Raw genomic sequence first — 25,321 nt, 5'->3', positions numbered from 1 at the left:
CCTCCATGCATCCTGTCTCCCAGGCCCCCAAGGTGGAGTATCCCAAGGCCCCGCCTCCATGCCCCTGCTCCCCACCACCCCCCGAGGTGGAACACCCCTAGCTGTAACTGGGAGGCTTACCAGCCTGTCTTCCCCGCAACTCTCCTAGACTGTGAGCCTCTTAGGGCAGAGACATGGCTACACAGGGCCAGCAGAGGTGACCCCAAAACTTGGCTGGTGGATTGAAAAAATACAGCAAACTTCACCCAACACACATCGGATTTACTTGAGTTCCAAATGTGTTTGAGGAAAGGAGAGAGTAACCATCCGGGACAGCTGTGGCCCTTTCTCCACACAGGAGTTGGGGGAGCCAGGTCTGTGGCCCCCTTAGCCGTGTGTCAGTCTTGGAGGCAGGGCTGCTTGAGAAAGGGCTTTTGGGGTTTCCACATCTCCCCATCTTATCCACTGACCTCCTCCAGACCTTTGCCCTAATGGCTTGCCAAACCTCCTAGCCCTTGCAGGACAGAGACCACTCAGTTTCAAACCCTGGGCTGTGGCCCCAGGCCCACCTTCCCAGCCGGGGCTATGCTCTTCGCACCCTGGCCTAGGGTGGGGCCAGCCCCAGGCCCACCTTCATCCCAGCGGGGCCATGCCCGCCGTGCACCCTGGCCTAGGGTGGGGCCAGCCACCAACACAGACACAGCACCCAGGAACACACGAGCATCCAGTCCACGCCCTCCAGCAGGCCCCGGTCCAGGCCTCTCACATCCAGCCCCAGGTGCCCAGGAGGTACCCTCCCTCCCCGGGCTGATGGATGGAGCCTTCCTCCACCTGAGCCACCACCTGCACCCTTCTCTGCGCCTCGGAGCCTGAAATGTGGACACCTGGTTGGGGCAGGACAGGGACCAACCCGCCGGACACAGGCCCTGAGGAACTGCCAAATAAATCCCAGCCCATCCTGCAGAGGACAATGCTGGTGACCCACCTCGCCTTCTAATGTCACAGTCCCGAGAACCGTCAACACGGCCACCCCGCCCAAAGCAGGGCTCCCGCCTGGGTTTCAAGACAAGGCAGGCCGGCCCCTGGGTCGGGGTGCAGGGACCCAGAGCGGCCACCAGAGGGCAGCGTAGGAGCACGCGAGAGCCCCATTCTGGGCAGCTGCCCAGCATCCCGACAGTGGCCTCCTGAGCCCTCCGGGGGCCCCCAGGCCACCGGCCCGCCCCGCCTGACGCCTCAGCCCACTCCACACACACACGGCCACGCCACGGCTCCTGATTTATTGCCTTCGAGTGTCCAGAACACCTGACTGCCCTGGGGTCTAATAATTTAAGGTGCCGAGAACAGGTCAGGGCAAGGGTCGCAGAAGACAGGCTGGGGGGGGCCCAGTGGTTACAAAATGTACCCCTGCCCTGCAACAAACAGGCCAGAGGAGACCGGCCTGGGCTGGTGTGGGAGGGGGCGGGCAGGGGTCCAGGGAAGAGGGCGCCCGACCCACCTCAGAAAGACAGAGCCACGGCCAGCGCTGCCAGAGGGAGTGGCAGAGACAGGAGAAGGCCCAGAGGCCACACAGTTCAGGGGCCTCCTCGGACACAAGTGCGCGGAGGCGTCGGGGAGGAAAAGGCGATGTGGGGCCAGCCAAGGCCTGGAGCCCCTGCTGGGCTGGGCAGAGCAGGGCTGGGCAGGGCCACCAGGCCCGGTCAACGTCCTGAGCTACATGACACAGCAGCGGGTCTTGTGTGTGTGTGGGTCTTTGAACCGCAGCCTCTGTTTGGGCCGGTATTTCTCCAGATAGGTGAGCTGCTTGCTGTTGATGGCTCCACGGCGCTTCCTGGGAAGAGGGGGACAGGGACAGGGTTCATCCAAGGCCCTGGCTCGGCCACCTCACCTGTCCCAGGGAGCTGGAAGCTGAGAGTGCAGTGAGCTGGAGTAAGGCCTTGCGGCTGGCCAAGCCCCTCCCATCCCAGGGCCTTGCCACGGCTGCTCCCAGAGTCACAGTCACCCTTTCCTGGCCTCCTGCAGCTTACCCCTGCTTGCCTTCCAAACTCACCAAAGCGCCACCTCCTCCAGGCTGACTCTGGGCTCCCTACGGCCCCCAGGCTTCCCCAGATGGGTAGGACCCACCCCAAGGCCATGAGCAGGCAACAAGGGTGGTGTCTGGGCACCTCTACCATCCAGGAAGGGGGGGCCTGTGAGTAAGGGAGGGGCTGAGCCCAGAATTCCAGCCCAGCTACACGACCTTCACTTACAGCAGGGACCTCGGTTGCGTGCTCACCCTGTCCCCACCATCCCTGCCACCTGGTCCTTACAGCGGGGACCTGGGCTATGTGCTCACCCTGTCCCTGCCACCTGGTCCTTGACCACAGGTACCTGGGCTGGGGTGGACAGGAAGACTTCCTGGAGGAGAGGATGCTGCAGCCACACCTGAGAGACCCTGAGGTGACAGGCGTCCGGGGCCTGGGGCTGCCCACCCAGCGCCTCTGGAGACTCATCCATCCTCACCCGCCATGGCCTCAGGCGTGCCCACGGGCTGGCCCTGGCCAAGGAAGTGGGAGCGGAAGTAGCGCAAGGAGTCTCTGTCCAGCAAAGCTGCAGGCACCCCGTGTGGCTCCAACATGCTCACTTCCTCTGCCCAGCCACCGGCATGCTGGGGAAGGCGCAGCCCTCAGCCAGGCCTCCGCATAGGGCCCCCACCCACAGACACGCAACAGGGGCAAGAAACACCCATGCTGTTCTGGGCCTGGCCATTTCTGCAGCACCGCCCAACCTGTCCTGACCAGCGCAGCTTCAGGTGCAGGGAGCCACACAGCAAAAACCACAAGGGAGAGACAAGCCCTGGCTCGGTGAGACGTGGGGTCAGGAGAGGCCCCAGGGAACGTGCTCGCCTGTGTGCACCCGCATGTGTGAAAATGCATGTCATGTATGAGTGCACACGTGTGTTCGTGCCTGAGTGCATCCATGTGTGTCTACGTGTGCACCCACTTGTCTGTATGTGCCTGTGTTCACACACCTGCCTGTACGTGTGTGCCTGCATATGTCTGGGTCTGTGTGTGCACACGTGTACTTATGTGTGTGCCTGCATGACCCCCATGCGTGTCTGTGTGTGAGCGTGCACATCCCAGGGCCCCCAAGGAGACCTGAGCACCTGCAGGCCACGCTCCCACACAGACCTACAGGGCAGGCCACGCTCCCACACAGACCCACAGGGCAGGCCACGCTCTTGCACAGACCCGCAGGGCTGGCCACGCTCCCACACAGACCCACAGGGCAGGCCACACTCTTGCACGGACCCGCAGGGCTGGGCAGCCAGTATGGCCGGGAACAAGCCTGCCTCTGGGAGGAAGAGATGGCCTCACTAGCCAAGCCTGTCCAAGTAGCACGGGTGTGTGGCACTCATGGGCACGCACATGGTGGGCTGGGCAGGGGCAGGCTTCAGGTGCCGCATCCGTTCCTCCAGAGTTGGCCCTGCTGTCCCAGCCAGACTCCCCCAGGACCCCCTGGGCAGTGGACAGATGGCAGCCTTCCCCAGGGAGGCCACCAAGTGACAGGGATGGGGCAGGCAAGCTGGACTGGAAGCCTCCAAGGAGGGCGGGGAGGGGTTGAGCTGGAGAGCTCAGGGTTGAGGGGAAGGGGTGGTGAGCAGCTGGACTCAGAGCAGCTCTGAGACACTAGCCCAGTGTGAGCGTCCCTAGGGGTGGACACGGTGTGGTATGGGGTTTCAGGCTCTTGTTTTTCATGGAGGGACTGAACCGGCTGGCTGAGGGTCCTTCCACCCCCGTCAGGATGGTTGGGAAGGAAGGAGCTCCGTCTGTGGAGGGCGGGCAGGACGGCATGGCGAGTGGTCTTGCTGTGTCCCTGCGTGGCTACATGGTCCCTCAGGGGCTGCTGTCCCCACCCATTAGAAACACCTCAGATTTCCCCGTTTCTGCAGCAAGTCCCAGCTTGTGCTGAGCGACGCAGCCTCAGGGCAACAGAACCACACAGTCAACACCAACACCCTTCGTGGGCAGCCAGAGCTCCCCTCCCCCAGCGCTCACAGCCCACCCGCCACCTCGGCCACTCACTGGCGGATGAACTGGATGGCGTCCTCGTACTTCATCCCACTCTCGATGAGGGCCAGCGCCACAAGGACTGGAGCCCTGGGGGCAAACAGAAGGGCCGGGGTCTTCGGAGCCTGCGCACCCCTGTCCCCTTGGCAGGGCACCTGCTGAAGACGCAGGGCACGGGGGCCCTAGGGGTCCAGACTCCCTGCTGCCTGAAGCTCCCCCATGGAGGCCACAGCCTCAGAGCCCAGCCTGAGCACTGGGTCCAAATCCTGGCTTCCTCCTAGGCAACCTCTCTGCGATCTGCTGGGGGAGGGTTAAATAAGGGCTCCCGGGTGAAGTGCTAAGAGCTGGATCCGTGCCTGCTATCAACCCTGCTCGCCTAGGCTTCCCTCTGCGGATGGGGTTGTCCCACTGGTCATTTCATCTGATCCCAGCTGCCATTCTTCCTCCCGTTCTCCCAGCAGGGGTCTGAGGCCCCAGCTGTGTGGGGGTGGATCTTTGTGTCTGGAGAGGGGGACGACAGCCCTTTCCTGAACAAGATGTCGGGATGGTTACAACCACAGCAGGAAGAAGTTGGGTTAGACTTTGGGAAGCACTTCCTCTCTGTGATGCTGGGAGAGGACCAGTCTGGGAGCCCCAGTACTTGGGGCACGGGCCTCCTGGGAAGGTCGCATGGACGTGTGTTCAAGACCCACATCCAAAAGCGAGGCTATCAGACCACGAGACGCCCAACCACCTGACACGGCGAGCCCCACCCTGCCCCGACACTCACCGGCCCAGGCCCGCCACGCAGTGCACAGCCACGCAGCTGCCGGGGGCCTCACAGAACTTGGCCTTCACCAGGCTCAGCCAGTCTTCCACTACCTTGCCGGGCGGGGGCGCCCCGTCATCAAACGGCCAGTCCTGCGGAGGGAAGCGACATGAGGACCCACAGCTGCGGGAGAGTGGAGAGGTGGCCCTGGGGCTCAGGTGAGAACAGGGAGCCCTGAGAGGCAGAGGGTCCCAGGAGCCCGCTAGGGTGGGGGCAGCAGATCCAGAGGGCACACAGGAGGCGTACAGTTTGGCCATGGGCACCCCATGGTGGGTGCTTTAGACTCCTCATCATTCCCTGTACACTGCAGCTGTCCCCTCCTCCAGGAAGCCTTCCTAGACCACCCCACCCCTTTCTGACTGGAGCCTCGTCCAGAGTCACACAAATCCAATCCCCACACCTGTCAGCCCGAGCTCCGGTTCTGGGGTCACAATCCCTCACGCCTGTGTGCCGGCGGCAGCCTGACAGGTTTTGGGTCGGCTGGTGCAAGAGGTCTAGTCCCCTGTGGTGGCATGCAAAGATGGCTGGCACGTGCCACACACAGCCCAGGTGCCAGGAAGGACTGAAGACAGGGTTATGGGGCGAGACAGGGCCCGTGTTTCCAAGGGCACTCGAAACAGGCGGTTCCACTGGGACCCCGGCCCATTGTTCCTGGGGGTTAATTTGGTCTTAGAAGATGACCTGTGCTTCCCACTGTCCCGTTCCCCAGCGCCCTGGATCAGTGGGCAAGTGAGTCTTCCCAGGGGAGGGCCCGGGCCAAAGCGCTGCGGTGGGAATGGACACGTTTCAGTCTTGGGAAAGAGAGTTCGTGCAGGGCCGCGGGACGGTGCCAGGCCTGGGGCTGTCTGGTGCCAGGGAGAGCCCGCTGGGCCCACTGAGCAGACACGCAGCCTTTGGGGGCATCTCACCCCTCCCCAGCCTCCAGGCAGGGCAACTCCTAGAGACAAGTGGTCTGCACGGCTACTTACGTCTGACCCCAATCCCTCCCACTGCTGTGGAAGAGGAAGGAGGGTGTGGGTGCACCCCACGCGAGAAGCGGGGACACGCCTTCACCTCCCATTCTTCCAAGCAGCCCCGCTTTGAGCTGAGGAACCCAAGGCTCGGAGTGACCTGCAGTGTCACAAGGCTGGGGAGGGCAGAGGCGGGACGCAGCCCAAGGCCTATCTGACCCCAAAGCGCCAGCACTGCCACCACTCCAAACCGCCAAGCTGAGGTTATGAAACAGCAACCACAGCCAAAAGCAGAGTCCTGGGATGAAAAGCAGTGACTGAGGGGTCACTCAAGCTCTGCACTGAGGAGACAGGCCCGGATGCAGCTGGGCGGGCCTGCACCAGGGGGCAGTTGTCTACCAGGCCAGGGGTGGACCCCCCTGCCCTGGGGCCGGCTCTGGGCCTGCAGCTGCTGTGGCCCACCCCCCAAGGATACGGCAGCAGAACCGCCCCACACCCCGCCCAGACCTGGGTCCCCAGGGCCAAAGGAGCCAAGGAAACTGCCCAAGGGTCCTCCCTAGGAACCTGCTGCCTGGCAACAGGGCCGCAGCCACCCGGGCAGACTGAGATGGACCCAAGACAGGACGGGAGGAGGATCTGAGACAGGCGGAGGAGCCCAACCCCCACCTTGGCCCATGCACCAAGCATGTGCCAGCCACCCCTGCCTGGTGAGCCAGGCTGGCCCGATCTAGAGACAGAAAGATGAGGTACACAAGGGTGAATTTCTTGAGGTCACAAGGCCCAACACCCTGGCCTTCCCTTGATGTACCCAGACACACACGTGGCCCAAGCACAAACATGTCCAGGGCTGCCACAGGAGGGGCACCAAACCCTCTGTGCAGGCCCAGAGCCCCCCGCCCCACCCTCCCCCGGTGGCAGCAGCGACGAGGGTCCCCGTGGCCAGGGTCCCCGTGGCGCGCGCCTCACCACAACTGTGATGCCGTCCTTCTCCAGCGGCGTTTTGTCATAGGTCACTTCACACACGCGCACCACGGTGGTGGCCCCGTACTTCTTCAGGTCCTGAGGGGGGAGGACGGAGGAGGCAGGGCTGGGCTGGGGCTGTAGTGCTCAGGGAGCAGGGCCCACTCACCAGGGCTCCCAGGGCACAGCTGTGTCCCCCACCGTCACCCAGGACTTGGACATGTCCCTTCAGACCCTTCGGGGTGGAACCCTGTCCCCTCAGACCTCTCGGGGTGGAATCCTGTCCCCTCAGTCCCCTGGGGCAGGGGCATGGTCCCTGAAGCCCCCAGGGAAGGGCATGTCACCCTCCAGCCAGGCAGACCCTGACACAGTGAGGCCCACCAAGAGTGGACTTCGGGCTCCGCGACTGGTCAAGGTGGTGTCTGGGTGTGAAAGAGCCTGTCCCAGGTCCCTTGGGCCACCCAGCAAAGGCAAAGGTGTCCCCACCTACATTCATGGTCACCGGCAGCTGGGACCCCAGCTCCCCAGCACACCACTCCCTCCTCTGGGGTGCTCAGGACCCCACATCTACCAACAAGGACATTTCTTCCAGAAAAGCTACTGGGTCCCCGCAGCAGGAACTGGACCCCCCAGTCCACATGTGAGCCCCTGCATCTGAGCAGCGACCCCAGCTGAGCCGCAGGGATGGGTCCAGTTCAGGGGAACTTTGGGGTCTATGAGGGGCGGGTGTCAGCTGGGGCACCTCAGAGCAGGGAGGGTGGGCACCACTCAGATGGCGGCCAGGAGGGAGCTGGGCCCTGCACGCCACCAGGGAAGCCCCACACGACCAGGGAAAAGGTCGTGGTAGTTCACAGCCAGGCCGATATTTATACCCCCACTGCGGGGGATCCACTTCATGGGGGTCACGTGTGAGGGCTGTTCCCACCCCACCTGCTCTCACAGCTATTTTGGGAGGGGTGAGGAATCAGCTGCTGGGTCTTGCTGGTCATGGGACGGGTACCTAGAACACAGAGAGGCCAGTACCCAACTATCTGAGAATGCAGGGAGCAGGCGGGGTGCTGGGCTCTCTGGCCGTGGGGTACCTCAGAGGCCCTCTGCACCCTCAGCAGAGGGAATGGCCACCCAGCCTAGGACTCAGCCCTGGCCCTGGTCACAGGTTGAGCCCTTCCTGATCCTGGTCACACACTGAGCCCTGATCCTGGTCACATCCTGAGCCTTGACAGTCACACACCTGTGAGCCTTCATCCTGGTCACATGCTGAGCCCCAACCCTGGTGACATACTGAGCCCTGATCCTGGCCACATACTGAGCCTTGATCTTGGTTGCACACTGAGCCCTGATCCTGGACTAAGCCTTAACCCTGCTCCCTAACCCTGCTGACCTACTAAGCTCTAATCCTGGTCACACACTGAGCCCTGATCCTGGACACGCACTGAGCCTCGATCCTGGTCACATACTGAGCCCTGATCCCAGACACACACCAACCCCTGACCCTGGTCACACATGAGCACTGATCCTGGTCAAACACTGAGCCCCAACCTTGGTCACATACTGAGTGCTGATCCTGGACACACACAGAATCCCAACCTTGGTCACACACTGAGACCTGACCTTGGTTACAGGCTTAACCCTGATCCCAGTCATATTCTGAGGACTGACCCTGGCCACTCACCATGATGTTCTCGCCAATCTTTCTTATACATCCTGCTGTTATCTCAAGGGTCTCAGCTGTGAGAGGGACAGCCATCTTCTGTAGGGCACCTGGCTCAGTGTCCAGGGTCCAGGCTCCCTGATGGCAGGGTGCCCAATGCGTCCTGCTGCTCTACAGTTCTCAATACCCTCTCATGCCCAAATCCCTGTTTCATTATGACAAGACCATGATGGCTTATCTCATGTCACAGGGGAAAGGACTCAGTCATAAATGACCCTGCACACAGCTGCAGCCTCTAACACAGCTGGCACAGTCAGAGGCTGTCAACGGCCCCACACACCGCTGCAGACTCTGCAAATGGCCCCAGGCCTGCAAACAGCAGGGCGCTCTGCAGAGACCAGGCTCCTCTAGGAGGCCACACAGGTCTCTCCAGACTCCACTCCCAAGATAGCTTCTGTAAATGCATCTGGTCCCATCTGCCAGGGTTGCCAGTGGCAGGCATCTCTGCTGGCTCTCCAGGGCACAGCGGTCCCTCCCTCCTGTGGCCAGTGCTGACCTTTGCTCAGTCCCTCCTCACATAGAGATCTGGGCCCTGAAGCCCCCTGTCCAGCCTCATCTAACCTGAGGTCTCACCCAGAGCCCAGCAGCGTGTGGAAGCCTGGGCTAGCCATGGAGCCGCCCTGCATACTTGTCCCCCATCTGCCTGTTTCCCCATTAAGCAGCCACTTCTCATACCAGGGCACCTCCTGCCTGCTCAGCCTATGCACAGAGGTCAAAAGGACAGCAAAGGGCTGGGGAGGGCCTCAGCCCAGGCCACGGCTGAGCACGCAGAGCCTGGCCCATGTATCCCCCCGCCTCACCCCCTGCCTCTATCCACATGGCATGGAGTCCCTCCTATCACATGCCAGCCCCCTGCAGGCCTCCCAGGGGACCCAGTTGATCCCCCGACACCCTCACCCCCGACCCCCAGGATACCCCCATGTCCCTCCTCCAGGATCCTGCAACGGGGACTGGGCTTTGCTTCAAGGCTGTGAGCCCTGTCTGGCCAGCGGGGGCTGGGGACCCCTCTCGGGAGGCCTCAGGCAGCTCAGCCGGGCTTCCCAGATACCTGGGCCCCCTGCCTGCCACGCCTCCGTCTCCACTCACCTCGATGAAGGTGCTGAGCGTGGCGTTGGTGGGGTTGTGGGTGATGAGGAAGCGCATGTGTTTGTAGCTCACCTCCACGGGGGCCGGGCGGTTCATCCGAGCCATGGCGCCTCCCAACAGGCCCGGCAGGGCAGAAGGGGCTGCACAGAAGGCTGAGGACACGTCCTGAGAAGTCCCCACGTACCCCCCAAAAATGAGGAGAACAAGATCCCTGTGCTTGTCCAAGAAAAGCGAGATTTAAAAACCCACCCCCATACCCCGCACAAATATTGTGCAAATACTTAGGTGTGGGGGAGGAAGCTGCCCAGTGTTTGGATAATTAAAAAAGAAAACCCAAGTCTTAAAAAAGAAAAGAGAAAAAACAGCCCCCTCCCCGCCCAAAGTAAAGCGGGCAACGCCAAACTCCTGTCTCTCACAGCTGGATAGTCATAAAGAGGCAAAAAATAAAAAGAACAACCAAAAAAAGCTCAGCAAAGAAAACTTAAAAGCCCAAAGAGAATCCGGCTGCCAAGCAGTGTCCAGAGCTGGACCCCACGCTGGGGGCGCCCTCTCCACATCGGTGGCTGGGCAGACAGCCCCCTTCACTCAGAGGTGGGCCCCAAGCCCCCAAGGGCCAAAGGAAGAATGAACTTGAAATGAACCAACTCCAGCAGCCTTGGGCCAGGGGTTACGGGCAGCGGCCGTGGGGACAGCGGCCTCTGACGTGCGGGGCCTCTGTCACGTTACCCCATCGGGGTACGGTGAGTCCTGGAGGGGGGCAGGGGGCTCAGGCGGTAGAGCTGGCCCCAGGCTGGGCAGCAGAGGCCATCGGCAGGCGAGGGCAATGGTGAGAGCCAGCAGCGTGGGGACTCCTCAGCAGCAGGCACGGCGAGCCTGGGTACAGCAGTGCTCAGGGCTGGGCCCCGTGGCCCACTCCATGAACCCCAGGCGGGTCCACAGCACACAGCATCTGGGGGGAAGATGAAGAAAATGAATAGAAAGGGGTCACAGGGGGCCCCACCACCCACGAGGGGTTCATGCCTGCCCTGAGCCCGCAGTCACAGGCGACACCTCTCCCAGAGCGCTCCTCCTGACCATGCTGAGTGAATGACCCTCTTAGGTCTGTTTCCTTATGTGGGAGCAGGAGGAAGCACGGCTCCTGCCAGGAATGACCCAGCGCCTGAAGGCCATAGGGCAGCCACCACACAGCCAGCAGGGCATGACGGAGGACAGAGGGGGACAGGGATTTCAGGGACACACATACCCCCGAGGACATGATGAACCCAGCACACAGACAATGGGTCCCTCTGTGGGGACACAGGCCGAGTTCCCCTAAGAAGCCTGAGCCTGGCCGCTGCCCACCTGCCATGATCTGTGGAAACCCCACCCCAGGACAGCTGCCCTCTCCTCTTCCGATTCTTGGCTACTGAGCCCAGGTCTCTCTGGGTGGCGCATCCTCAGGTCATGGGGCCCAGGCACTCAAGCTGCCAGTACAGGGAGGTGAGGGGCCTGGCCCCACACGCGGCCGTGGGCCACCCTAATTGCCTCTTGCTTTCTGCAGAGTCTCCTGCCTGTCAGTAGCCCCCTGCCCACCAGTGTCCCCCCGCCACTGTGTCTCCGCTGCTCACACAGGGCTCAGCCAGGCTCAGAGGATAAACAGGCCAGCTCTGCCCCTCCAGGAGCTCGCGGAGGCGGGGACAGACCACACCAACAGGCCAGCCATCAGGCACACATGCCAAGGTGGTGACAGCACAGGTGGCCAGGAGTGGCTTCACACCATAACATGGCCCTGAAGAGGGAGGGTGCAGGTGGGCCACAGTAACCTGAAGCACCTCCACGCCTGCCTCTCTCCCTCTCTGGGTCTCACAACCCCAAAGCTCCCGGGCAAGGGGGTTCCAGGAGCACGCAGCCTCCTTCCCTCTCTACGGAAAGGCTGGGAGACCTTGTACAAGGTGCCAGCCTCTTTGTTACCCCATTAGCACAACGAGGGGCCACACAAGTGACCCAAGCTCCCTCCGGCTGTGACCCAGCTGTTAGCCCCCTAGACTCAACCCAAGCGCGGCCCTGTCACTACTGTCTACCACCCAAGGAAAGGCACTTCAGGGTCCCTTGTCCAGCAGAGCTCTCCATTCCCCAACCCACACCCTCTCACCTGTGCCCCTGCCCCAGCCCCAGCACCCCTTTCCCTGCTGCCCACCAGGCAGGCTGGGCCCTTGGAGTCTCAGCCCAGGCGCAGGGAGGGCTTGAGGCCTGAGCCCCTGGACTCGGAGGGTGGCTGCATGGGACCGTAGGCTCCTCCTTGCTTGCCCTCCACACCCTGGGTGGCCGCCAGTGCTCACGGGCTCCGAGCAAGCGCCACACCTCAGGATCTGTCCACTGCGTGGTTCTGGGAAGGTTAAAACAGATGGTGGGTGCAGTGGCTCATGCCTGTAATCCCAGCACTTTGGGAGGCTGAGGCAGGCAGATGACCTGAGGTCGGGAGTTCGAGACCAGCCTGACCAACATGGAGAAACCCCATCTCTACTAAAAACAAAAATAAAAAAAATTAGCCAGGCGTGGTGGTGCATGCCTGTAATCCCAGCTACTCAGGAGGCTGAGGCAGGAGAATCGCTTGAACCCAGGAGGCAGAGGTTGCAGTGAGCTGAGATCACGCCATTGCCCTCTAGCCTGGGCAACAGGAGCAAAACCCCGCCTCAAAAAAAAAAAAAAAAACGGATGGTGGGGTGGGACCTCCAGCAGGAGGTAAAGGTGGAGACAAGGATCCTGCCCCTGGTCCCGCCAGCCCCCACCCTGCCCAGCTGGAGAGAGCACAGGCTCTGAGTGTGGGTGAGGGAAGCCACCGTGTGCTAACAGCACACAAACACCTGGGTCCCTCCTGGGACGGCAGGATGTCCCTGTGCGCGGGAGCCGAGTTCATGTTTACAGAAAGAAAGGAGGAAAAGCGCTGGAGAAGCCACAGCATTGGGCCTCTCCCTGAGGGGCTGACCAACCCCTCACACCCACAGCTGCCAAGGACCTAGGAAGACCCCACAGGCAACAGCACGTGGCCTGGCCCTGCTGCCTAGTGGCGGCCCTGGACAGGTCCTCAGGGCTGCAGGCTGCTGCGAGGGAGGAGGCTCTGAACCACCTCAGGGGTCACAACCCAGGCTAGAACGGGGTCAGGGGTCCAGGGAGAGGCTAGACAAGGCTGGGCTGAGGTCTTGCCACATACCCCACTTGTCTCTGCACCCTGGAGCCCCTACCCCTGCCCCAGGTGAGAGCAAAGCAATGATGCCCTGGCACCACTATGTGGCTCTGCCCTGCCTGGTGGCTGTCCCTCAAGGGAGAACACCCCTCCCTAACTGCACGCCCCCACTGAGGTCACCAGGTAGGGCCCTGAGAGCAAGGGTTAAGGATCCCCAGGGATGGGCACTGAGAACTCCCTGAAGCCAAAGCCTCAGGCTTCCCATCTGCGAAATGGGGACAGGTTGCCCCTGCCTCCGTGTGTTGTGAGTCGCTACCACCCCCACCAAGCTCGTGGCCCACAGCACAGGGACCCACTGGCAGCCACGGCCCCTCCTTCCCTCCTGCTACCAAGCCCTGCAGCACCCTTCCCGAGATCCGGCTCAGCCTCCTCGGGCCAGCAGGCCCAGAGCCCTCAGCGATTTCTCAAGACCCTTAAAGGAAGAGTCCATCCTTGTCCCTGTTGGCCAGACGAGGACACAAGCCAGGGAGAGAGGAGGACATTCTCGGCCAGGGCCACGCCAGGCGTCCAGTTAAGTATGTTCTTTCTGCCTCAAGTCTAGGAGGCAGGAACAACACGGAGCCCCCTGCACAGAAGAGGAAATCGAGGTTCAGCGGGTTAAGAAGTTTGAATCCAGCCCCCTTCACAGAGGGCCCCCCTGTGATACTGGGGAAGGAGTCTGGAGGCCCGGGGCTCAGTGGGTCTCAGAAGTAAGGCTGTGCCGCGGTCAGGGCTGAGGTGGGCGCTCCGGGGAGTCCCGGGGGACCAGTCGCGGATGGGGTCGTGGTAAGGGGCGCGGCCCCCTCCCTGGACCCCAGCGGGGCTCCCGCCCAGCCCTCCGGAGGGCGCCACCTCCTCCCCGGCGGGGCTGGGGTCCCGGAAGGCCTGGGTCCGCCGCGTCCCCACCTGCCAGGCTCACCCGCGCCGCAGGCGTCCTGCCGCCTCCATACGCGCCTGCCGGGCGGTGCCCACGGTGCTGGGCCCGGGTCGGGGCGCCGCCCCTCCGCCGCGGAGCCGGCTCCAGGCGCTGCCGCCACCGCCGCCTGCGGCTATTTATAGTGCCCGGGCGTCACGTGGGGGGCGTGACCGGCGGGCGACCCGGCTGCCGAGGGCTCCCACACCTGCCGCCTAAATATAGCCGCGCCCTGCCCGGGAAACAAAGGGGCCGCGCAGGGCGGGCGCGGGGAAGAGGAAGCCCGGCCAGGAAAGGGAAGTGCGGGGCGCGGCGAGGGCCGGGGGCGCTGCAGCCCGGGACCCCTCCTTCCTCCCGTCGGCCGGCCCAGCGCCCTCTCCCGTTGCCTGCCCTCCCTAGAACCTCGGAGCTCCCCCTGGCCCCTTCACGGGGCTGTGGGCTGGGGGTCCTGAGGGCAGGAGCCGCCGGGCTGCGCTCCTGGTGGGGAGGCCTGGAGGGAGCACGCCCAGCTTTGGAAATGTAAATGCGGCACCGCTGTGCAGGTGCTGTCCTGCACCCTGAGGATTAGGGCGCCCGAGTCCCTCCTGTTCAGACCCCCTGCCCAACTCACCAGCCCACAGCCCCGGCACTTCTCCATGTGTTTACTCAGCACCTACCGTGTGCCAGACACTACTGTCCCCTCACTTAATCCTCACGACCCAGCTGTGGCTGCTACGCTGGTCTCCCCTAGTGTACTGGTGAGGAAACTGAGGCACTGAAACGAGGAACACACTCAGGTAACACCGGCAGGCAGGATTCAGCCAGGAAGAGGGCTCCACAAACTCTGAGGCTGGGCACTTCCGAAGTGGCGTCCCCTCTTCCAGGAAGCCCTCCCAGATCCTCTCAAGCAAAAGCCTCCCTGGGACTCCTGGCTCTGCCTCCTGGGAGCATTGTGCTGGGAACTCATGTGCTCCCCAGACTATGAGCCCCAAGGGTGCAGCTGGCATCACGATCCACTCTGTGCCTGCCCTGGCCACCCAGAGCAGGGTGGAGGGGCATGGGTGGCACCCCCAGCACAGGGTCCCTGGAGGCCTGGCCTTGCTTGCAGCTCTCAAACAACCTGGTCCCTGCAATCTGAGGTCATCAAGGGACCCTGCTGAGAGCATGATCCACTCTCCCCCTGCCAGGCTCTCCCCACCCACACTTCCAGACAGCATCACCATCAGCCTGGCCCAGCTGTGCTGGCAACCCTCGTCTCCTCCCACCCCCAGGTGGGCAAGCAGGCCAGGGGCCGAGGACAGGAGGACTGTGCCCAGTCTGAAGGGACCCATGGGAGCCCCCACCCAAGGGCGCACCAAGCCAGGTAGCCCTGCCTGCCAGCTCATAGACCCCCCCCAAGGGTGTGAGCTCCCTGGCAAGGACACCCACCCACATGGGTGCACCCAGCACCACAGGGAGACACTAGGCTCTGACTCCTGCCCAGTGCTCTCAGCTCACCACTTCCAGCAGCATCTCCGTGAAGGTCCAAGGCAGGAATGGGTCAGCTTCAGGGACTCTGCCCCACCAGTCTCCAACCTCAGCCACTTTCTAAGGATACCAGGCTAGACACTGCATTCCCCGAGCAAGGCACCAACACCTGCCACACTGCACTGGTGAACCACAACAGCTCAGAGAAGCTCAGCAACCCTCCTGAGTCACACAGCCAGAAGGCAGAGGAACCACAGTTGGAGCTGGGTCTTGCTGCCCCCCAGAGACCCTGCTTATCCCAACTCTAGCCCTCTAGGAGAGAGGACCTCTGGGGTAAGCTGCTCCTGCCACCCCAGCCTCAGTGTTCTTATCCATAAAAGGGTCTCAGAGTGAAAGTTCCCATCAAGCTCTGTGACGCTACAACCAGACAGAGCCCATCATGCCTCTGGGGCTACAAAGGTGGACCCCCGCATCCTCATCACCCCCACCCGGGCTCCACCTCCTTGCCTGGGGCCCTCTGGCCAGGCCTGGGGGGCACCTGCTGCAGCTGGCACAGCCCCAGGCCTTTCGGAGAAGTCTATTTATATCCGGGCAGGAGCCGTTCCTGGAATCCTCCCAGAGCGAGCCCAAGTCCGCCCATTGCTAGGGGGGCCAGAAGGGTAGACCCGAGCAGGCCAAGCCCATGCCTGATACGCTAGGATGCCTTCCCAGAGTCCTCCAGGCCCCTGCACCCGGCAGCTCCAAGAGCGCAGCTCCCTCACTGCCACTGCCCCCATGCCATCCTATCCCCTCTCCCCACCCCATCCCATCCCCTCTCCCCACCCCATCCCATCCCCTCTCCGCACCCCATCCCATCCCCTCTCCCCTTGCTATGTGTCCTTTAGAGCAGAGTGTCCCAGGCCCCAGGGAAGGCATCCCAACTGAAGGAGAGTTGAGAGGTCCTCAGTTTCACCCCACCTCCCACACAGGCCCTGGCACCAAGAGGCCTCCCACTTGTTTGTGGAAGGAACAAATGACCCAACGTTCTGGGCAGAGGTCCAGATCTGGGAAACATCTAGAACCCATCACAGAATCTCGACCCCTGAGGTCTAGAGGAACCTCAAAGGTCACCTACGCCACACCTAAGCCCCAGCTTGCACACCTCTGGTGATGGGGACCTCACTACTCCTTAGCATCCCTTGTGCCCTCCACCTTCAGGCAGCCTCTCAAGCTGTCCGTCCCAGGCCCCCTCTCTGGTGCTTCTGAGCAATCATTGCAGGGACAGGACCAGCAGGAGGAAAGCCCCTGAGCAGAAGCAGCCCCAGGGTGGCAGGTGATCTGGAGGGTGGGAGGTCAGGGCAGGATTCCTGGAAGAACTGGCCAGGAGGGAGGCAGGCATGCTCCCGATGCCTGGAGTCTCACATCAGGCTACTACCCCAACTCCCTGTGTAACCCTGGGCCAGTGCTAGCCCTCTGGGGCCCATGGCCACCTTTACAAATAGAGACACTGCCAGAAAGGAAAGCCACCTTCCGAGATGGTGTCAGCTCCAAGCCAGTCATGGGGTGCCTGGCTGCCGCCTGGAAGCAGAGCTGTTGGGCAACGGCTCGGGTTCTACCCACTGGGCATCTACAGATGAGTGTGGGCTCCAAGGACACACCCCTGTGCTCAGCCACTGCTCCTCTGGGCCGCACACAGCTTTAACAGTGCCTTCTGGGGCATGGCGCTAACTCGCCAACCCAAGACGCCTGCCCTGCTCCTCCTGAAGCTGCTCACATGCCGCCAGCCACCAGCAGTGCCCAGGCAGGCCAAAGCTCCACCACAGACCTAGGGGCTGTAACCACTGCTTCCACAGGCAGGCAGGTAGGTGGGCACCTGGCGAGAGCATGGGCGAGGCCATGGGGCTCCACTCAGGCTGCCACTGGGCCCCAGGCACCCAGCATCAGGCAGGCAGCAAGTGATGCCCGCCAGGCACCAGGAGCCTCCCAAATCTGTGGCCACTCAGGCCCTGCCAGGCCCACCTGGAGCCTCCCAAGCTCCAATGGCACCAGGAGAACCACCCAGTGATGGGTAGAAACCTGACCCCAGGAGGTGCTTAGTACCACCCTGTGGCCTGCTGCAATGACCAATCCCAACCCAGGACTCAGACCCTACCCCCATAGCCCAGCACCAAGCCCCAGCCCCCCACACCTGGACTCAGCTCAGCCAGCCTCACCCCTGTGGGCCTGGACCGTCCCCTAATGGAACCAGGGATGCCAGAGGAAAGGAGCAAGGGAGCAGAGGTGGCAGGGGGAGGACGTAGAGGAGGGGGACAGTCACAGGGAGGAGTTCTGACCCCACTCACAAGGTGATACCAAACCACGGCGGTCAGGACTGGGCTCTGGGCTCACAGGGCCTGGGGTCAAGGTCGGTGCTGTCTGTAACTGTTTCTCCCCTCTGAGCCCTGGTTCCCCACCTGTAAAAGGTATGGCAAGCCCTGGCTCACCGGGGTCTTGAGGGGACAAGGAGACAGTGGACACTGACAGCTGGAAGACGAGGCCCCTGGCAGCCGCTCAGATGAGGAAACTGAGGCACGGCCAGGGGAATTGTGACCCCAAATGTGGCCTTGCAAACCCTCCAGGTACCCCTTCTGCCACCCTAGAAGCCCACCTGGCGGCAGAGCAGGTAGAGCATCTTCCCTGCCTGGGGGTGTGACACAGCCAGGCCCCCTCCCAGCTCCCCTCACCCTGCCCTTGTCATTCCCCCAGCACCCCAGCCCCCCGCCTGCCCTTCCTGGGGGCAAGGATGGGGGTGTCAGTGCTTGGAAAGCATCCCAGCAGCCACTGCCAGCCAGGCCACCTGTTGACACCACACGGTGCCACGCTCCGGCACATAAGGCCTGCATCCTGGGCTACCTGCCCTGCACAAGGCCCACCACCCACCTCCCCATCCCTGCAGGGGCGTCCTGCTCTCTACACTGCTCTGCACCCTCCTGAAGCTCAGCAGTGCCTCTGAGCCTTCCCTACCCCCACCCTGGACCACAGGACTCCCACCAACGAGGACTGGAGACCAGGCATTCATCCACTCATTCATCCGTTCATTCATCCAATTTGGCAAATATGTACTGAGCACCTTCAAGGGCCAGGTGCTGGGCTAAGCTTGGAAGATTCAGGAAAGAAATGGACAGAACCAGCACACAGCCCACCCACCTTCTCCTGCCCTCCCAGGTGGGGTTGCCCAGTCACCCCTCCACCCCCTGCCCTGCCAAGCTGCCTCCCAGACTCCCCGGGCGAGTGGGCCAGGCAATGACAGTATCGTGGGTTTCCAGGGAGGGGTCTGAGACGCTGGCATCTCTACTGAGTCGGGGGTCACTTCCTCCCTGGAGCCAAGTCACTTGGTTCCTCAAAGAGACCCCATGCCAACCTGTGCCTCAGGTTCCCAGGCTGTCACAAACAGGGTTAGAAAATAGGATGCCTGGCTCATAGCGGAGACACTGCCATGGCAGGCAGATCAGGTCCCAGGGCCATCAGGCCTCCACTCCCCCTATTGTCCCCAGCCATCGGCCTAGCAGAGGCCTCCACAAGCTGCCTCCACAGGGCTGCCCACCTCACCTCCCAGCCCACCCCCACAAGCTCCCTCCCCACCTCCTGGCCTGGGTCATGCTCTGCTGGGAACACCACCTCCTCAGGGGAACCTTCACTACCTAGTAACAGCCACTCCCTGCACCTTGGCTTCCTCCTGTCAAGAGGGACAGCAACCGTCCCTCCCTCACAGAGTTATCGGAAATCAATGGATGGGGGCATGAAAAGTGTTCAGAACAGTGCCTGGTGCTGCCTGTGTGGCCCCTGTATCCCCGAACCCCAGAGAGGATGCCACCCCTTCTCCTCTGGTCTTGGTCTGGGTCCAGGCAAGAATGGGACACTCAGGCCTGGGTGTCCTCCGAGGCCACAGTGAGCCCCTGGCCGCTGCCTCCCTGACCCCCACCTCGCTGTGGGCCCAGGTCTCAGGGCCTCTCACCCATGTCATTATGCCTTCTCCTTGTCAATGTCCCTGACACCCTCAGGCAGCTCAGGACCCCAACCAGAGAACCAAATGGGAGAGCACAGATCTGCCCCCAGAGAGCCACCACTGGGCCAGCCCTGCTTCTACCATTGAGGCACCAGGGGCCCACTGGTCTCCCCACCTGGTTGGGATCTCTAGTCTACCACCCCTCCCATCCCCCACCCCCACCCAATCAGCCAGCCCAGCCTCCTCACCAGGGCAGGTGTCAAGGGAGGTACACGCATCCTTGTCTCTTGAAGGCAGCTTGATTCAGGTTTGGTAAGTGTGCAGCCCACCTCCAGCCCAGACTAGACTTCAGGTCAAGAGCCCACGTCATCTGCCCACCCACCTGGCAAGCCACCCCCCTACAGCGAGGCCTGGCACAGGACTGGAGACACAATGGTGGTCCCCACCCTGCTGCTTCTCACATCCTTTCCATGGCGCCCTATGGCCTACAAAACCAAGTTCCGGCTTCTCAGCCTGGCCCACTGGCCCCTCTGCCCTTGCCTCCCTCACAGGTGAGGAGGGGGAGGGATTGTAGGAGTCACACCTCCAGGTACCCTCTTCTCTCTCCCCAGAATGTCCCTGGACACACCTCCTCATGCTCAAGACCAGACCAGAGTCCCTCCTCCTCCAGGAAGCCTGTAGGTACCCTCAGTGCCTGGGTCTCCCCTACCACGTTTCCATTCATACAGGTACCTGCCAAACACGCTCTGGGCTCCAGGCCCCATGGTAGGTGCTGGGTGGGGGTCAGGAGTGAGCAAACCCCATCACCTACCCTCAGAGGGCACTGGTTGGGTGGTCAGTGGGGGCGGGGGGACACACACTAACCAGGCAAAGGATCATGGCAATGGGAAGTGGCATTCAACCCACAGAAACATTGAGTCCCGTCCCTCCTGTGATTGCTGGCGGAGGCGGGGCAATCACAGAGGCCTCTCTGAGGAGGTGGCCTTCAGGCAGGGTGAGATTCTCCCAGAGGGTGGTATGGGCTCCCAAGGTGGGGAATGTATCAGACTCCACTGAGCCTCACGAGCCAGCACACATCAAGTCTGTTCCCACTGGCATCTCAGAGCCCTTTCATGCCCCATGTTCCATCACCCCCACCAGAGACCCAAGCCTTATGAGCCCCATTTGACACAGAGGCCGGCCGGACGGGGCAGAGCCTCCGGAAACCAGGTTTGCCAGTGCTAAGCCCAGGGCTCCTTCTCTTCCACCCCAGCAAATCCTGAGAGCCTCATCTGTTCAGAGCCCAGGGGAGGCTGACGACGCACGAGCAGCCTGCAGAGCAGCCGAGCAGATGGCAGGAGACTCACGCCTGGACTCAGCCACTGCACCCCAGGCCAGCTTCTCAGATCCCCAACTCAGCCAGGGACTGGCCAACCAACCCAGAAAGCCACTGAGACTTTAGACCTCACAGGGATGATTAAAACCCAAGATAAGAGCCGATGACCACCTCAGCTGCCATTTGTTAACAATAATCGTGACGTTTGCCACATGGTGGGAACCTGATTTTTGACAGAGCCTGATGACTGTCCGGGTCAGAAGGTCTTGAGTCTTCTCTGCTTATTAGATGGGGAGCGTCTGCGGCTCTGAACCCCCGCTGACCGCGCACTGCACAGCGGGGTGGAGCAGCCTCGCCGGCTGCTGTGAGGATGAAGAGGTGAAGTTGGCCCACACTCTGGTGCGGGCGAGAGTCGCATCTGCTCTAATGGCCATGCCGACCACGGGGCCGCGTGGCCAGCCTGGTTCCGGTCCCACGGCACCTCCAAGGGCACCTGTGTGACTGGGGTGACCCAGGCAGCCCTGGTCCACCCTGCCGTCCTGGAGTGACCGCTCACAGGACCTCCTTTAGTGACAGAGTGATAAGGGACAAACCATGCCGCCACAGAGTGATGACCCTCAGCTATTAAGACAGGCCACGAGCAGAGAGGATCGGGAGCTCTCCTCCGCAGAAGAATCAGGTTGACCCCCACCCGCTGGACCCCCACCCCTGCCTCCGGATGGTGCAGCTGGGAGTCGAGGCCAGAGGTCAGCGATCTAGGGACACAGCTCAAAGAGCCGGCCTCCGCACATCGCCACGTGTGGTCTGGGGAGAGCGGGGTCCCGGCGCCATTCAGGGGGGCTCTGGAGGAGGTGCTTTCGCCACCAGGGCGGCGCCCTCGCCCACCCGACCGACTGCACGCTCAAGCCCAGCGGCGCGCGTGCGCGGAAGGCAGGGCCCCCCTCCCTCGCGGGCCTCTCTCCCTGGTCTGTCCCACGTTCCGGGCCCGCCAAGGCCGGCGCAGACACTCACCCGGCAGGCCGGTCCTCCGCGCTCCGAGTCCGCTCAGCCGCGCCGCGGGCTTTATCCCCGCCTGCGCCTGCCCTCCCCGCCCCCGCGCCCCCCTCCCCTGCCCTACCCGCCCCACTCCCCACGCCTTCCACTCCCCTCCCCAACCCTCTGCCCCCCAAGGTGGCCCCAACCCCCCTCCCCCACCCCCATCCTCCCCGCCACGCCCCCAATTCCCTCCCTCCCCTTCTGCCACGCCCCACCCCTCCCCGCCACGCCCCCCACCTTCCACCCCGCCCCTCACCCTCCACCCTCCGCCCCTGCCGCCCACCTCCCTCGCCCCGCCCCCGTGATCCCACCCTCGCCCTGCCCCGCCCCTGCCCCCCCGCCCTCTGCCCACCGCACGTCCAGTACCCACCTGAGGCAAGGGCTGCCACCCCCGAAGGACCCTGAACGCTTGGCCAGCCTCAGACCACAGGGTCCCAGGGCTGAGGGTACCGGTCCCGGCTGAGGGTCTCCAGCTGGCTCCAGCTTTGGCCCATTGGGGCCCACGGGGCACAGGGCGGTCCCTAGGGCCCTGTAACAGCGGGAGGGGGCCGGAGGGGGCGGGAGGAGGATGGCGCACGGAGACCCAGGCCCTGCAACTGGGGTGGGGAAAGACTGGGGGCTGCCCGTGGCTCCGGCCTGTCTCCTCACTTCCTGCAGTAGGCTGGGAAGAGGGTCCCAGGGCCTGCTCCTTGCTGTGCTGAAGGGAGCCTAACTGCATCCCCAGCACGCCCACCTGCCCACACAGAAGGGCCCGGACCCTGCAGCCCGCCTCGGCTGCTCAGCCCCCTGGGCCCCTTCCCTCCCAGGTGGCAGGCCTGGGCTCAGCAGGCCCTCACTTCATCCTGTTGTCCCCATTTCCTCCAGGAGGAAGTGCAGGCAGACAGGGGAGGCGACTTAGTGGTCCCCACCCAGGCCCCCCACCCCCCACACCCAACCCCCACCCCCCACACACAAGTTCTAACATAGTTCCTTCCGCAGGAAGTGGGAACTTCACTAGGGGAGGAGGGGCTGTTCCTGCAGTCCAGGGCCAGGGTCACCTGCCCCTCCCCCATCAGGATGCTGCCCCAGGCCTGGTGAGATCAGGAGGGGGTGGAGCCCTCCTACTTCACCCTGGAAAGGATGAGGGGGCGTCTCTCAGCCCAGCCCAGCCTCCAGGACTCTACCTCCTGGGGCAGAGAACGGCCACTAAGAAGTCCACACTTATCCCTGCTCCCCCCAGCCACCCAGACAGCTGCCCCATAACTCACCACCCCTGCCTAGGCACCCCATCCACCTGTGCCAGTCTGGGACTGCCCAACAGTCACTACGCCCCAGCCTAGGGCTCTTCCCAAGCTCTGTGCCCGCACTGTCCTCAGCCGCCCACCCAAACCTCTCCTGCTCCTCAAGACAGAGTGCAGAGACTCACACCTGCCACCAGGCTGCTGCTCCCACGCGCCCTCTGTCTGGCTGCCCTTCTCTCTCCCTACCAAGCCACCTCTTCCAGCCTCCCGGTGAGTGAACCTCCCCTGCCGCAGCCACCATCCCCCACTACAGTCCCAGAAGCCAGGTCTACCTGGAGTCACCCACCAGGCTGGGCCCCCAGACCCCAGGGTCACACTCGGCCCCTTTTGATCTCCCCAGGGTAGGATACAAACCTCAGGGATCATTGTACACAAGTGGCCTAATGTCCAGCGATTGGACAGGACAGCTTCACAACGGCAGGCCAAGTCAGTGGCTCAGACAGGACTCCCAGTTCAGTGCTCATGCCTCACCTCCCAGGATGCCTGAGAACCCAGTGTAGAAACTGCCCAGTGGGGAGCTCTGGCAAGCACACACACCTGCATACACAGATGTGTGCTCGCACACACACACACACGTGCCACAGAAGCAGATGACCAGATCAGATGCCTGTGCTGGGAAGATGGGGACCCCATTGCCCTGCAGCAGTCCAGCCCTACGGTGCCCACCAGAGCCTCCAGGGACACCATGAGCCCTGAATCCTCCATGTCCTCCTGTCCACACCCCATCTTTCATCTTGCCTGGAAGGCCTCTGTCCAGGCTAGAAGGAGCATGGCACAGGAAGGAAGATGGCACAGCCACACCAGCTGTGGACCAGTCACTGCCCTCCCTGCAGCAACCCTGACCCATCTTGGAACATTCGCAGCTGGACTCCTGAGTGTTTCCAAAACCATGGCCTCCGTAACATGCAGGTTTCCAGGCCACACCCAGCTCAGGTGCCCCACTCACACACTCACGCGCACACGCGGCCGCACCTGGCCCTAACCCTCCCTGCCCCCAGCCTCCCACCCCAGAGCTCTGTTAGAACACACCTGCCGGCAGCAGCTTCTGTTGAGAGTCAGTCACTGGAGTACAGGGCGTTGGGTCGGAAATTGTGCGGCTCCAGGATTCTAGATGGGAGGAAGCAGGCATGAAGCCTGCCCTGGCCCTGGCATTAGGCCTGCATGCCCACGGTCCTGCTGCCTTCCTCCTGGGCACCATTTAGCCCGTGCTGTGCCACCCACATCCAAGGCCCCTAAAGGCCAGTACCCAGAAGTGGGCTTGGTGTCCCAGAGGGCATGGAGTTTCATTTGGAGCTCATGGCCTCTGAGAGGGAGCCTCTCCCCGCCCCAGTCCCTGAGCCCCTGCCAAGAATGCAGAGGCCCCCAGCAGGCCCAGAGGAGGCCCCTGATCTGGCCTCCCGGAGAGCTCAGGGCCTCCCTGGCACACCAGGGCACAGCCCCTACCCCTCCTGTGCCACACACCAGTGGACCCTCAGCAGACACAGCTGACTCCAGGACAGGAACCGACCCCCAAGCTCTCCAAGGGTCCACATGGCCTGATGGTCCCTTCTGCTGGCCGGAGGAGGCTGCCCAGGAAGGTCCTCACCCACCAGCATCAGCCAGAGGCCCCAAAGTGGTCCGCAGTGGGGGAAGGGCATGAGGCCAGCCCTGAGCCCACTGGGCCTGGCTGAGCCTCCACCCAAGTGCCCCCTGGGAACTCCACAACCCTCCCTTGCATGCTGTGTGCCTCTGGGCCCCTCTCCCAAGCTCCCAGACCTTGTTAGTCACCCGCACAACATGGGAATCATGAACCCATCACCAGGTGAGAACACACAGGAACTGCCCCTGGCAGTGCCCACAGAGTTGTCCCAGAGGCCAAGAGGGCAGGGTGGGCAGCGGGTGCGCTTGCTGTGGGAAGGCTCAAGCTAAGCCTGCTCTGCAGAAAGGATCCAGAGTTTGACTGAATTCCATGTGCCTGCCTGGATGGAGCCAGGCCTTGGGCCCACGGGCCATCTCCATGGAGAAGAGGCCATGGCTCCCCATTGGGACCCCTGGACCATCCAGGGGACAGGGCCCTGAGGGCCATGAGCATGCAATCAGCACTAGGCAGGCAGGCAGCCCCTGCCTGCTGTTCCTGGCATGCCTGTCCCCAGACCCAGGAGCAGGATCACACCCCACCCAGCACCTTCACGGGAAGGGGAGTTCTGCCCTCCAGCAGGGGAGCCCATCCCCCATGCCCACCCAGCCACCCATGCTCACTTGGGAAGTGGGGAGCTGGGCCGACCTGTTCCTCCACAGTGGGACCCTGTCAGCAGGGTGTCCAGGAAGCTGGGGGTCCCAGAGGGTGGCTGGACCTTGGGGCCATTTCCACCATACCCAGACGCCCTGGGCAGGGCAGCAGTCATGTACACCTCTGCTGTATCACGGAAGAGGAAGAGCCAGCCTCAGCCACTGCCCAGCGCACCACCCCCATACGCCCCACAACGCCCCTCCCTGAACCCAGCGTCCAGTCCCGTGAAAGGCAGAGAAAGCCCAAGAACCCCTCTGTGTGGTAGCCTTGGACGGTGCCCTCAGCACAGGCAACGTCCATGTCTGTCCTCAGATCAGTCCTGGAAGGCGCCCATCACCCCCTTTTATGGATGAGTAA

The 25,321-nt window shown here is 62.9% G+C and overlaps 1 protein-coding gene across 6 annotated transcripts in view; it reads right to left on the bottom strand.

The window, feature by feature from the left end:
* Positions 1-1,235: 1,235 nt before the first annotated feature.
* The window catches only part of PTP4A3 (protein tyrosine phosphatase 4A3), a 43,233-nt gene continuing 19,147 nt past the window's right edge, over positions 1,236-25,321 (bottom strand). Inside the window, exons 1-7 of one of the 6 annotated variants that reach the window (XM_021942695.2) lie at positions 21,392-21,485; positions 9,541-10,489; positions 6,750-6,842; positions 4,795-4,925; positions 4,041-4,115; positions 2,347-2,512; positions 1,236-1,807 (exon numbers count right to left, since the gene is read on the bottom strand). In XM_021942695.2, coding sequence (XP_021798387.2) covers positions 1,325-1,807; positions 2,347-2,512; positions 4,041-4,115; positions 4,795-4,925; positions 6,750-6,842; positions 9,541-9,645 — 1,053 coding nt within the window. In that variant the 5' untranslated portion in view covers positions 9,646-10,489; positions 21,392-21,485 and the 3' untranslated portion in view covers positions 1,236-1,324. Of the gene's footprint in view, positions 1,808-2,346; positions 2,513-4,040; positions 4,116-4,794; positions 4,926-6,749; positions 6,843-9,540; positions 10,490-13,648; positions 13,794-15,131; positions 15,762-21,391; positions 21,486-25,321 lie in introns of those variants that run through there. The other 5 variants (XM_021942692.2, XM_021942690.2, XM_021942691.2 and 2 more) reach the window with 5 other exon arrangements.

This window comes from Papio anubis, chromosome 8 (assembly GCF_008728515.1).
Source record: "Papio anubis isolate 15944 chromosome 8, Panubis1.0, whole genome shotgun sequence".
Lineage (NCBI taxonomy): Eukaryota > Metazoa > Chordata > Mammalia > Primates > Cercopithecidae > Papio > Papio anubis.
This window is presented reverse-complemented; position numbering and strand designations above follow the sequence as displayed.